At 43.1% G+C, this 13,570-nt stretch overlaps 1 protein-coding gene across 1 annotated transcript in view; it reads left to right on the top strand.

The window, feature by feature from the left end:
* The first annotated feature begins 8,295 nt into the window (after positions 1–8,295).
* LOC308131987 (secreted frizzled-related protein 1-like) overlaps positions 8,296–13,570 on the top strand; it is a 20,624-nt gene continuing 15,349 nt past the window's right edge. The window contains exon 1 of the mRNA XM_080498918.1: positions 8,296–9,137. Coding sequence (XP_080355044.1) covers positions 8,621–9,137 — 517 coding nt within the window. The 5' untranslated portion in view covers positions 8,296–8,620. The remainder of the gene's footprint in view (positions 9,138–13,570) is intronic.

The following is a 13,570-nucleotide window of genomic DNA, read 5'->3' as shown; positions in this document are numbered from 1 at the left end:
GAAAACCTTTATTTACCCTGCGAAAATAAACCCTTTCTATTGAATTATGTCGCCACGTGCAGCAGCAGCAGAGCAGCAGAAGTAGTAGAGCAGCAGCAGCAGCAGCAGAGCAGCAGAAGTAGTAGAGCAGCAGCAGCAGCAGCAGCAGCAGCAGTAGAGCAGCAGCAGCAGCAATAGAGCAGCAGAAGCAGCAGCAGTAGATCTCACAAATTATATGTAAATAACATTTGAATAATCTTCCTTTAATTTTATTTCCACACCAGACTGTCTTTAACAAGAACTAATGTCTTTTAGCTAAAAAAAATAATGTAAAAAAGGTTAAAAATGGCTGGTAAAATGCTAAAAAAAAAAAAAAAAAGAAGCAAAAATCCCTCTAAATAGGCAAATGTCGCTCAAAATGACAAGAATTGATAAAAATGGCTAAAATTACTAAAAATGGTTCAAATTGGAAAAAAAAGCTAAAATCACAAGTAAATGGTCAAAATTGCAAAAAATTGCTAAAATTGCTAAAAAATAGCTAAAATGACCAGATAATGGACAAAATTGGAAAGAAAAAGCTAAAATCATAACAAACAAATTGCTAAAATCCCCAAAACAGCTTAAATTACTTTAAAAAGGCAAACATTGCTAAAAATGGCTAAAATTGATTAAAATTGCTAAACGACCCATTTGTCATTATCTAAGCACTATTTCAAGCAGTTTATGCTGATTTACATATTTTAGCTGCTTTACCATACGTAACTCTTTAAGCTGTTTTAGCTGTTTGACCGACCAAGTTTAACCATTTTTAGCCTTTTTTTTAACAAATCAGTTTAGCTTTTTTTAATCATTTAGGAAGTTTTAAACTCTCGTAGTTTGTTTTTTTATTGACGGCAATAACTAAAAGATTGAACTTTAAATTTCACGACCTACACATCTTGCGAAATCCGAATTCATGAGCGTTTCTGTGTGTCAGATAAAGATCACTGATTTCCCCCTTCGGCTCAGATTTAGTTTATATATTTGTCAAAAAGCCACACGAATGTTTTCATTCAATAAAGTTAAGTTGACGTGTCAATAAGGAGCTGCGCTGATGGATGCAAACACACTGGAAGCATTATTTCTGACGAGACTCGGATTGGAGATCACATTTGTGATGATTGGACACATTTAAAAAAAAATAAATAAAAAAAATAAAGCTGTAATCAGCTTCTCATTGTGCGGCTCCGGCAACAAAGAGCACAAAGTAGAAAGCAGATGTGTTCGCCTGCTGACGGCCGGCGATCCTCGTCTTGGTTGAGACGCGAGCCAACGCTGTCATTTCATCAGCGCGCTAGCCACCCACATGCTAGCCCAACGTGAACATTTGTTCCCGTGTATTTTTAAGAAACATGTGCTGCTCGGTAGTTTTGATATTGATCTGATTAATAAGCAGCATTTCACATCGGTTGTGTCCAAAAACTCACTCCGTTTTATGTCAAACGTAAAATAAACAGACCGTCTCCTACAGGCCAAACGATGTACTGCATCGTTGGCTCTTGAGGATTTAGGACCGATGTTGTTAGAAAAGAGAGCGTCTGAATTTTATGCTATTTGGAAGATATTTGTGGAGCTGTTGAAGGGAGGTGAGATGGAGGAGGTGAGATGGAGGAGGTGAGATGGAGGAGGGATGGGGAGGATGAGATGATAAAGAAAAAGGTTTTCATATGTTGGGAGTGTACCATGTAACCTATATTAATAATAGCATTAATATGATTAGATTTTTATTGTTATTGTTTTAGGTGATTTAAAAAAAAATTATTTTCTTATTTAAATCTAATCTAATCTAATCTAATCTAATCTAATCTAATCTAATCTAATCTAATCTAATTTAATTTAATTTAATTTAATTTAATTTAATTTAATTTAATTTAATTTAATTTAATTTAATTTAATTTAATTTAATTTAATTTAATTTAATTTAATTTAATTTAATTTAATTTAATTTAATTTAATTCAATTCAATTCAATTCAATTCAATTCAATTCAATTCAATTCAATTCAATTCAATTCAATTCAATTCAATTCAATTCAATTCAATTCAATTCAATTCAATTCAATTCAATTCAATTCTACTTTACTTTACTTTACTTTACTTTACTTTACTTTACTGTTTTGTTTTATTTTATTTTATTTTATGCTATTTTATGCTATTTTATTTTTAGCGCATGATAATTTGACCAGGAAACTAGAACAAAATTCATTTCAAGTGAACAAACTTGTGTTGAATATATATAAAAACCAGTCTAGAAAAACGTTTCTGGACCTTTTCCACCAAAAGGGACTATTTTTCCGTGATGAATTTATTCGCGGCGGCTCCGCTTCAGAATTGATTCCATTTTCTTCAATCCTGGACGCGTTCGTACGCTGGATCGTCGTCGACTCAGTGATTCTGGAATTCGACCCCCCCCCCCCCACATGCAGTGAGAAACGATGGCAAATCTTGAAAAAAAAAACTTTGGTCGGGATTCAAAAGTAACTGCTTTTAAAAATCAATTACATTTTATTGTTTTCTTTTGGAAAGCTGGAGGGGAGCAATAAAAACGGTCCGAGGCCCCAAAAAAAAAGAAAAAGAAAAGAAAAGAAAAGAAAAAGAAAAGCACATTGATGGCCGGTCCCACACTGAGCTGATTCCGCCGGTTTCCCGTAACACGTCTTGAAACCATAACGTGTCGGTGGAAGTTCTGGACACGACTCTTGATTGATGCTCCGACACGTTGGAGGAGGTCTGGAGACGATCACCCGCCACTTTTCTTCTCTTTTTCTCTATAATGTTGGACTTTTTGTTTTTTTTCTGTCTCACAATCAGAAAGTCAAGTTCACATCCGTTCATCACAACCCCCCGTCGCTTTTTAACTCCCAGTTGGGCCAAATTTAATTCATACATCTGTACAATTATATCGTCAAACAGTCACATGACATGAGTGCAGACGATTCCAGTCGGTTGCTTTAAATGTCCTCTGAATATGGAGAAAATGAAGAACTTTTAAATTTTATTTTATGCACGTCGGTGATGCTGAGACAGATTTCGGGGTGAAACTTGTACTTCGGTTTCAAAAAGTTGTGTCTCCCATGGAGAAGGAGGTTGGAGTATCTTTGAAAAGTTGCATTTTCCACCATTTTTTACTGAGACTGAGCTGGAGTGTTTTCGAAAAGTTGCATTTTGTCACATTTACGTGGAGACAAATTCGGTTTCAAAAAGTTGTGTCCCCCCCGTTTCCCATGGAGAAGGATGACCGAGTGGGTGAATTTTCAAAAAGTTGCATTTTCTCCCATTTCAATGGTGACGATTTCGGTTGTTTTCAAAAAAGTTGTGTTTCCCCCCCGTTTCCCATGGAGATGGAGGTAGGAGTATCTCTGAAAAGTTGCATTTTCCATCATTTTTACTGAGACCGAGCTGGAACGTTTTCGAAAAGTTGCATTTTATCACATTTCCGTGCAGACAAATTCGGTTTCAAAAAGTTGTGTTTCCCCTCTGTTTCCCATGGAGATGGAGGTTGGAGTATCTCTGAAAAGTTGCATTTTCCACCATTTTTACAGAGACCGAGCTGGAACGTTTTCAAAAAGTTGCATTTTGTCACATTTCCGTGCAGACAAATTCAGTTTCATGAAGTTGTGCCCCCCCCTCCCCCGTTTCCCATCCCGTGTTTTGACCGAGTTTGCGAATTGTCCAAAAGTCCCATTTTCTCCCATTTCAATGGCGACAGTTTTGGTTGTTTCCAAAAAGTTGCGTCCCCCCCGTTTCCATAGAGACGGAGTTGTAACATTTTCAAAAAGTGTCATTTTCCCTCATTTCCATGGCGACAGAGTCAGGCGTTTTGAAAAAGTTGCATTTTTTGTCCCGTTTCCATGGAGACGGAGTATTTTCAAAAAAGACCGAACTGGGGAGCCATTTTCAAAAAATGTTGGCGTGTTCGCGGCTTTAAAAGGAGGGTGAATGTGGATGAATCACCGCTGGCTGGGGGGGAAAGTGTCTCACCGGGGGGGGGCACATATTTAGTCCTCGCCTTGTTGGACGCGCGCCGTTCTCAAAGTGCCTGCGACGGCGAAGACAGTCGCTTCTTTGATGGGGCTCCTTTGATGTTCTCCTAGCTTGATCCCGAGTCACGCTGGCAGCTTTTCAGCGCCGCCGTCGCTCTGGAGGAGAGGCTTCCTCTTGTGTCTGAGCAAAACCAGGTTTCGTCTGGAAGAGGAGGAGGAGGGACACACACACACACACACACACACACACACACACACACACACACACACACACACACACACACACACACACACACACACACCGCCTACCGAATTCCAGTTTGCTGTAGCAACCGTTGGGCCGTGCGGCGTCGCCATTAATTTGAAGTGTTAACAGAAGATGTCGTCTTTAAAATAAATAAATAAATGAGTAGATAAATAAATAAATAAATAAATAAATAAATAAATAAATAAATAAATAAATAAATAAATAAATAAATGGCACTTTGGAGAATCAGTTGGAATGGTTTCGGACGCTCGTCTGAGCTTTGATGTGTAGCTTTGATGTGTAGCTTCTTTTCTTTTTTGCTGTTTTTGTTCAAACTTTTGCAACTTTAAAAAAAAAAAAAAAATGTTTTTAAAGCAGCTGTGAAATGTCCAACAATTCATCTTTTAAATCACTTTTCCAGTGTTTGACCCGGACCGCATGGGTTTTCGGGGGAGTTTCAAAAACGTTTGGTTTGGGCGTCTTCGAGCGCAATGCATTCTGGGTCGTAAACAAACAAAAGCTAAACCTGCGCGAAACAGGAGAAGCCGACGCAGAAAGGAAAAAAAAGGTACAGACGAGGAGAAGCGAGGAAGAGGTAGAGGAGAAGGAGGTCGCGTGAAGCTCATTCAACCGTAAAAATCCACAAATTTGCCGCGTCGTCGTTGCAGTTTGCGAAAGAAGCAGCGGCTTGTAGTCGCTCCAATTAGCCACGAGCTAATTAGCCTAGCCACCAGGGGCTGAATCGGCGGGACTTCTGTTTTTTTTTTCCATCCGGACCAAATAATAAGCCGTGTTTCTCCTTCACTTCCTCTCGGGTTCAGTGTTTGCTGCAGGTGATGGCGGCGCCCCCTAACCAGCAGCTGGTGTAACTGCGGTTTGATCTGCTTTAGCCAATCGTGACCTAAAACAACAACAACAACAAAAATCCCAACATTGTGGATCTCTCCAGATAGCTTAGAGGCTAATGCTAATTTGCTATCTGTCCCGGCAGCCTCTCAGCTTGTTTGTTTAAATAAATAAATAAATAAATAATTTAATTAAATAAATAAATAAACAAATGGATTAATTAAATAAATGAATAAATACATAAATAAATAGATTAAATAAATAAATAAATAGATTAATTAATCAAATAAATAAATAAATAAATAGATTAAATAAATTAATAAATAGATCAATTAAATAAATAAATTGAATACTTTTAAATATATATAATAATTTTAAAAAAATATTTTTTTAAAGAAATTAATTTAAAGAAAACGTTCGACACCTCCACCTCAGACAAACTGTTTGCAGCCACACTTCCAGTCAAATTAAGTGCTTTGCTTTCTTTCCTCTCGCTCCAGCAGGACCGTTAACAACACAATTGAATGCAAATTGGTTTCCATTTAAATGGGGGGCTTTTACACCTCAGGCCTTATCAGCCTGGAGTAGGGGTGGGGGGGTGGGGGGGGGTGGGGGTTGGGGGGCCTCAGGGCTCTGCAAAGCAACTTTTGTTTGGTTTATTTTGATCAAACTTAATGACAGGATAACTCACAGAGGCTCTCCTTAACCTCTTTTCTTTCAAAACTCTTCTTTTTCCCCCCACTCTGTGATTCATCAAAGCTGATAAATCAGTTTTAAAAAGTTTTAAAAAATCAACATTTATTTGAGAGTTTATTAACGATCATTTCGCCGTCGTTCCCGTAAGACTGGTGCAGGAACGAGGGAGTTTCTCCTCCACGAAAGGGTTAATGACGCCTCAGCAGATCACAACCTGCAGGAATCTAGTCTATTATGACAGAAAACTCTGGTAATTTCATGTTTCCGTGTCCTCGTGGGTGGAATCGTGTTTCCCCGCAAAACACATTATGTGAACCGCCGGAATGAAAAGAGTCCCCGGCCTGGTTGTGGCCTCTCGCCTACCATTTACGTCTCAGAGTGCAAACATGACAAGGCTCTCCAGAGACGCTCATCGAAACAAGAGATTCTCACTCCTTTTTTTTTAACTTGATGAATGAAGACGTCTTGTTTTACCTCTTTTTTTTTTTAACTCGATGATGACTATTCAGTCGCAGTCCCGTGTTGCACAAGCTCTCAAGCGTTCCTGGGTTCCACAATGAGGCGGCGGGGTTTTTTCCTAACCACCGCCGGGTGTCTGTCTTCCAGATGAGTCGCTTTATCTCCGGCCGATTCCATCAGCGACGGACGCCGGGCCTCAAGCTGAGCGGCGGCGGCGGCGGCGGCGGCTCGTTTCATACGGATGGAAATCCTCCCATTAGGGGTCGGCGGCGTGTGTGCGCCTCACATCGGAGTCCCGCTGCAAACAAAAGCGGCGGTGGGAGTCGAATGCGGCGTGCCCCAAGGCCCCGCTCTGGGCCCACTTCTTTTCTCTTCTTGGTTTTTTTTAATATGCTTCCACTTTTCACAGCACTCTTTATTCATCCCCGAAGGGAAATTGTCTTGTTGCAGCAATCTGGTACATACGGATATTATAAAATACAATAGAATAGTAATAAAAGTAAAATATGTGGGTATAAGACATAAAGTAAAACACAGAACGGAACATGGGCACTTAGAAACAAGCAGGAGATCAAAGCAAGATAAATAAATAGTAAGGTGCAGTGGCAGAGCCATTAGCAGTAGGCATTATATAATAATAATAACAATAATACAGATAATTAGATGTTAAATCTTTTCGCCGTGTAAATGCAAAAAACTTATTCTTGAAACAAACAAACAAACAAAAAAAAGTCTTTGACCATGGGCTGGATTTCTGTCCTCATTTCTCAAACTTGTTCCTCTTCAGTACTGCTGAAAAAAGGCATTTTTTTGTATATTTTTGGTGCCATTTTATACTGTAACTTGGGGATTTTACAACTTCTAAGTAAGTGTAATTTATTGAAAGAATGTGCATAACAAATATCAACTTGATCATTTTTATTTTGACATGTTTGTGGAGTTTCCGTTCACTGCTGGGTTAATTTTAGTTTAAAAAAACAAACTTGGATGTGAATTTCCATAGAAACGTGGATAAAGCAGGTTCAAAAAGCAGTTTTAAAAAACAAAGTCAAGTGAGCCCTTCTGCTGCTGTGACTGAGCAAATATGCAGTGTACTACGTCTTCCAACCCATTTCAAAATAAAAGCTCCAATCACTCACTGTGAATCCTTGAGAACTCTTCTAAAGAATGATATATTCAAGCTAAAGACTATTTATAAAAAGTTATTTCAAATGAAGTATGAGTGGGATTAAAATATTCTTTTTAGCATTTTATTGTAAACTTTGCATTAAAAGAAAAATCTATTTGAAGTTAACATTTTGATTAGTTGTATTATTGATTCAGGTGACCACCCCAGGATAACACTCAGTTTATGTTAGGAAATCCGGATGTACCATTTCAAAATAAAATCAATTTAAAAACTACAATATACCTGATTTCAATTAGATTTTACTCCAGAATTCCGTGTTGTTATGAGGTCATTCCACGTCACAGTGACACTCGACCATCCCAGCCTACCACTCAGTTACTATTAAGGAACTGTGATGTGTCATTTCAAAATAAAGCCACTCTAAAAGTTGAAAAATGACCAAACACTGCATAATTTCACTGGATTTTAAGTTGGAATAACTCCAGGATCCCGGGTTGTTGTGGGATTCATTCCGACTTTAATGATCCCGAGTCAATATTAAGGAATTCTAATGTATCATTTCAAAATAAAACACATTCGAAAATATTGGAATATGGCCAAACGCAACGCGATTCCACCAAGGAATGGCGATTTTACGCATTTTTTTTGCTCGTTCAAGCTGCATCGTCACGCTCCTTTTTCGCGAGTATTTCTGCGGTGACAAAGGAAGTGCGAGCCTGGGAGCAGTAAGAGGGGGGGGGTCGGGGGGGGGGGGGGTGGGGGGGGGGGGGGGGGGTGGGTGTCGGGGGGGGTTGGAGGGGCTCCTGGAGAGTTTTTACACACTGGGTAATTAAGCGCTTTGACTGACAGCGCGGTGCCAAAAGGCGCAGACGCGCTCCGATTGGCCGCTGCGCACTTTTTTTTCTTTCTTTTTTTTTTTTTTACAATCCCCTCTTGTTCCCGCAGGCCGGCGCGGGGCAGAGCGCCTCTACCTCCTCAGACGCACACAAGCAAAACCCTCCAGACGCCGCGGAGCAGAGCAGAGGAGCGCAACGGGGCTGCAGCCAGAGAGAAGGAGACTGTCTGTGGACTTTTACGAGCCGCTTTTTCTCCTTTTTCTCCTCCTTCTCCTCCGTTCCTGCGCTCGCGTTCCTTCCCCTTCATGAGGCGCGCGCTCCCTCCGCACTGAGCTCACATCGCTTTCATCTCTATCCCCCCCCAAAAACAAAACAAAGAGAAACTGCAACAAACAAAAACCAAAAAACATGAGTTGTGAGCGCGTGCTCCGGCTGCTGCGGCTGGCCGTGACAGTGGCCCTGGTGGGCGCGTGCGGCGCGTCGGAGTACGAGTACCTGAGCTGGAAGTCGGACTCGTACCACGGCGGGCGCAGCTACGGGAAGCCCCCCCAGTGCGTGGACATCCCGGACGACCTGCGGCTGTGCCACAACGTGGGCTACCACCAGATGCTGCTGCCCAACCTGCTGGAGCACGAGAGCATGGCCGAGGTGAAGCAGCAGGCCAGCAGCTGGGTGCCGCTGGTGCACAAGAACTGCCACCCGGGCACGCAGGTCCTGCTCTGCTCGCTGTTCGCGCCCGTGTGCCTGGAGCGGCCCATCCTGCCGTGCCGCTGGCTGTGCGAGGCGGTGCGGGACAGCTGCACCCCCATCATGGAGGCGTTCGGCTTCCCGTGGCCGGAGATGCTCAACTGCGACAAGTATCCGCAGGACGACGTGTGCATCGCCATGACGCAGCCCAACGCCACGGCGGCCACCGGGACCACAGGTAAAACCTCCGACCCCCCTCTGACACCCCCCCCCCCCCCCCCCCCCACCAAGCTCGAGGGGGCATTGTCATTTCTCATGACTTTTTTCCCCAGTTCATGCGTTCTTTTTTTATTTTCTATTTCTGCTCTATAAACCACTCGCGTCGCATCTTTTTGGCTTTAAACTACAAGCAAATCGTGAATAATGACCAAATCCCCCCCCCCCGCCGTCCTCCTTTAAAGGTTCTTTCAACGCAATATTCAGCGTCATCCAAGTCGCAAAGTTGATCAATTGAATACAATCTAGAAATAGGAGCATTTCCCCTCGCGGATTGGATTCGTCCTTTACAGTTTATCGGCCTTGGAATGCAAAAAGAATTGTGGAAAAAAAGGTTAAAAAAAAAAAAGTCGATGGAGCACAACCCAACTTTCCTTCAAAACTATTAAGATAAATGGTGAGAAGTTCCTTGTTCCTTTGTTTGTCATGAAAACTTTGCTCTTTATCACCTTAAAGGGATTTTAAAACAATATTCTGCATTATCAACATGACACACAATAAACGTGTCATTGTGTTCTTAGTGCAATCATGATATATAAAGATTTTAAATATATTTTTAATGATTTCCAATAGTTCTTTTGGCTTCAAACTGCAGGGAAATTGTGAAAAATGACCAGAATGAGTCGTCAAGGGGCTCGTCGCACACTTTTCCTTCACTATGATGAGAAACTGAAATTTAATCTCCTTCCCATCTTTAAGTTTCTTTTAACACACAACATTCAGCATTATCTTCTTCATCTCAAACTCAATCAGAATTGAATGACAGTTTAAGTGAGATGCTAATATTTGTATTTAAGTGCATTATCTTCATGGCAAAATTGCATTGTATTACAATTTCACTAATAAACTCTCATGTTTCTAATTGATAAATATAGTTTCTGACCTTAAAATGCAAGAAAAATGAAAAGAAATGACCACAGTTCAAGAGATCGCCGTCCTTCACAACTGTAAAGAGAATTTCCTTCATACGTCCTGAAAACTGAGCTCATTCCCACCTGGAAGGTTATTTTAACTCAATATTCTCCATTATCTACACAATGAGATCAGTCAACATTGAGTGAAATCTAGAAATGTTATCATGTCAGTCAAAATCCAGCGAATTCTTAAATATATTGCCAAAAATATCTTTACATCTTAACACTTTACGTCTATGTGTGGTTTCCTGTCTTCCAGTAAGTCACGGACCATCATTGGCTAAGTTTTACTGTACGTTGAAATAAATTTACATTTTGACAACTTCTGCTCTAAAGGTAAATTCCTGTTGTTTCTTTTGGCTTCGATCAGGTTTAAAATATGGAGAAATGTTCAACGCTGTGTCCTGTAAAGTGGAAATTTCACTTACTTCTACTTAAATTGACCTTTTAGTTGTTATAACATCATTGAATTAAAAGAAAGGACATTGTTTGACTGGATAATGTCATTTTCAAACATTTTTCCAGGTCACATGTAGGTTTTTTTTCTGTTCTTTTAGCCGATTGTGTCGCTTTTTTTTTTTGAAAAAGTGAAAAATGAGCGACGTTTGTGGCCACCGAGTTCCTCATAATGTGATTTTCGAACCTTTTTCAGGTTGCAAATGAGTTATTCTTTTCTTAAAGCTGCTTTTATTCTCACTTTTAAAGATGCTTTCAAAACGAACAAGTGATCCTGTGAGCAAAATGTCTTGTTTTACGTCCAAAAAAGTAGATTTTTCCTGAAAATGAACAATAAGGTCGTTTATTTTTTTTTTTTATTAACCTTACTTAGATTTCTGTTCCGGCAAAAGCAGAGAAAAGTTTGGGAAAACGTCCCAATGAGACTTTAATCTCGAGGGGGGGAAAAACTCCCAAGATTCCACCTTCTGCCGGTAACGATCATTAACAAAGGACTGCGATCGCGCTTGGCTAAAAGCCCCGACACACCAAACCCCCGGCACCCGACGGAGGAAAAACCAACCGCCGCCACTTTTGCCGCCGCGTCGCAGTCGACACCCTCCGCGGCTCAGTGGGCTCCGGCTTGTTGTTTCAGGGGTGAAGATGTGTTTGCAGATGCAAATCCCAGCACAAACAAAAACCCCGGGACGACCTTTTGGCGGAGAAAACCTGGATCTGATCCCGCCGTTCCACCCCCCCCTCTCCCTCTCCTCCACCCCCCCTGGAGAAGAAGTCCCCTCTATAGAACATGTTGTAGTTCTGCTGTAATAACAGATGGAAGTCATTTATTCGAAGGTGTTTGGTGGATTGGAGGACAATGCTGGGAGCACGTCCAGCAGTGGGGGGGGTGGAGGAGGAGGGGGGGGGGGGGTTGTAGGGGGGGGGGGGGTTGTAGGGGGGGGGGGCAGCAAATACCTGCATCCATTAATTCCTCTTCTGCATCAGTTTGAAACCCCGAGCTCAGAGACTCCCACTGTTGATTTATCGCTCCGCTGCTGCAGATCCAAACAGACGCCTCGCCGAGCGGCAGCCGGCCCGGGGAGGTGCGTTGACGCTGTCCAGCTCTACGAACTGACGAATACCAGAGAACCCCCCCCCAACCCCTCCCCCCCCCCCCCAAAAAGTAAAAAATAAACTTCCTCCACAACCCTCCGGGATGATAACCTCCTTTCGTTTTCAGCCGCAGTACAACCAGCTTATTCACGTCAGCCGTGAAACAGATGGGAGGATTTCCATCATCACATCATCAACTTACTTACGTTTCAATCGGGGGGGTGAGGGGGGGGGTCGTAAATACGCCACTTGAAGAACACACCGCCATAAATGAGGCGACTGTGGATCTTCCAGCAATTACACAGAGCTCACTGTATCTGCAGCGGGGTTAGATCTCATGTGTGTTTGGGGGGGGCGGGTGGGGGGGGCGGGTGGGGGGGGGGGGGGGTGGTGCTGACTGACATGGTGGTATGGACGGAGGCCCGCTTTTCTGAAAAAAGACTCCCTTTTCATGGTGGGAGGAGGAGGAAGGGACCACACAGAGCTCCGCGCTCGCCAGACGTCACCTGCTATCATCAGTCGGCGATAAGTGAAGCCCTGTGTGTGTGTGTGTGTGTGTGTGTGTGTGTGTGTGTGTGTGTGTGTGTGTGTGTGTGTGTGTGTGTGTGTGTGTGTCGACACATCCGGGCCCCGTTCACAGGTTTTCGAGTAAAAAAGACAAGACCCTGGTTGATCTGAGCCTCTGAAGACGTTTCGCTCGTTGGAGAGGCAGAAGGTTTAGTTTCAACAACTTCAGGTGGTTGATGGAGATTTGGGACGACGACATCGGCGTTTCAGGAAGTTGACGTGGTCAAATGGTGCAAAATCCACTTTCTAAAAGTTGTCCAGCAGTAATAATCGTCTCCACATCTGGAACGACGTCCCAGAGGTGAAGAAAGTGTGTCCTCTCTCTCCCCGGCTTGTTCCAGGTTTTAAAAAGTGTGTTGCTCCAAGCAGCCAATCAGAAATCAAACCCTATATAGTGTCATCGGGGGGGGGGTTTAGCCAATCACAATCAAGATAGCCCCCCCCCCCCCCTTTGACTCCTCCCACAATGAAGCAGTTCTGTCTCTGGCACATGGCACCACGACAGGAAGTGCTTCCTCCTCTTCCCAATATGGGCGTATAAAGCACAATACTCTTCATTACAAAACTAGAGCTACACTCGGCAGAGTGCAGACCGTCTCCAAAGCCACGTTTGTATCCATGGCAACAGAGGCTGATCTCCTTAGATCTTTTCCTTTCATGGTTCCTGGGGATTTATTCGGAAACGGTGAGCGGCTGACGTCCCAGAATCTAACCGACCGGTCCTTGGATGACGACGGATCGTCCCTGAATGTTTCGTGCAATTCCGGTAGTTTTTTGCGAAAAAAGTTGGTCAAACGCATTCATACAAACCAGTAAATATATAAATACATGCAGACAAACGTATAAACTTTCTCTGGCACCCAGGAGGCTAGACGGATATCGTTTTACAAAATGTGTGAACTAAATTTTTCTGAAACAAGCCCCCCCTCCCCCTCCTTCCCCGGGGGGGGGGGGGGGTGGGGGGGGTCGACGAAGAGCCCGTTAAACCGGCTCCCGGTTAATGATTGTCATTAGGGGTCAGCGAGCAGCTGCTAAACGCAGGCGGGTGATAATTGATTTAAAGGAGAGCGCCAGACTCCGGGCCTGGGGGGGTTAGGGGGGTGGGGGGGGGGGGGGGGGGGTAGGGGGGATGGGAGGGGACCCGGCGACTCTGTAAACAAGCGTCTGTTTTCACAAGCTCTTCACACCCGGGTGCGACTTTCACAAGCTTTGCTTGAACACGCGTAGTGAACAACTGGCAGAGCGATCGGGTTCCAGTCCCGGTTCCAGTCCCGGTTCCAGTCCCCGGTTCCGACCGGGTCGCAGGTCCCGGGTTGGTTTGTGGACGAGAGCTCAGCTGTTTGGCAGCCGGCCGGTCGTTGGTGGT

Source organism: Blennius ocellaris (genome assembly GCF_963422515.1).
Source record: "Blennius ocellaris genome assembly, chromosome: 7".
NCBI classification, from domain to species: Eukaryota; Metazoa; Chordata; class Actinopteri; order Blenniiformes; family Blenniidae; genus Blennius; species Blennius ocellaris.
Note: the sequence above shows the minus strand (reverse complement) of the source record. Positions and strands in the feature narration are given on the sequence as shown.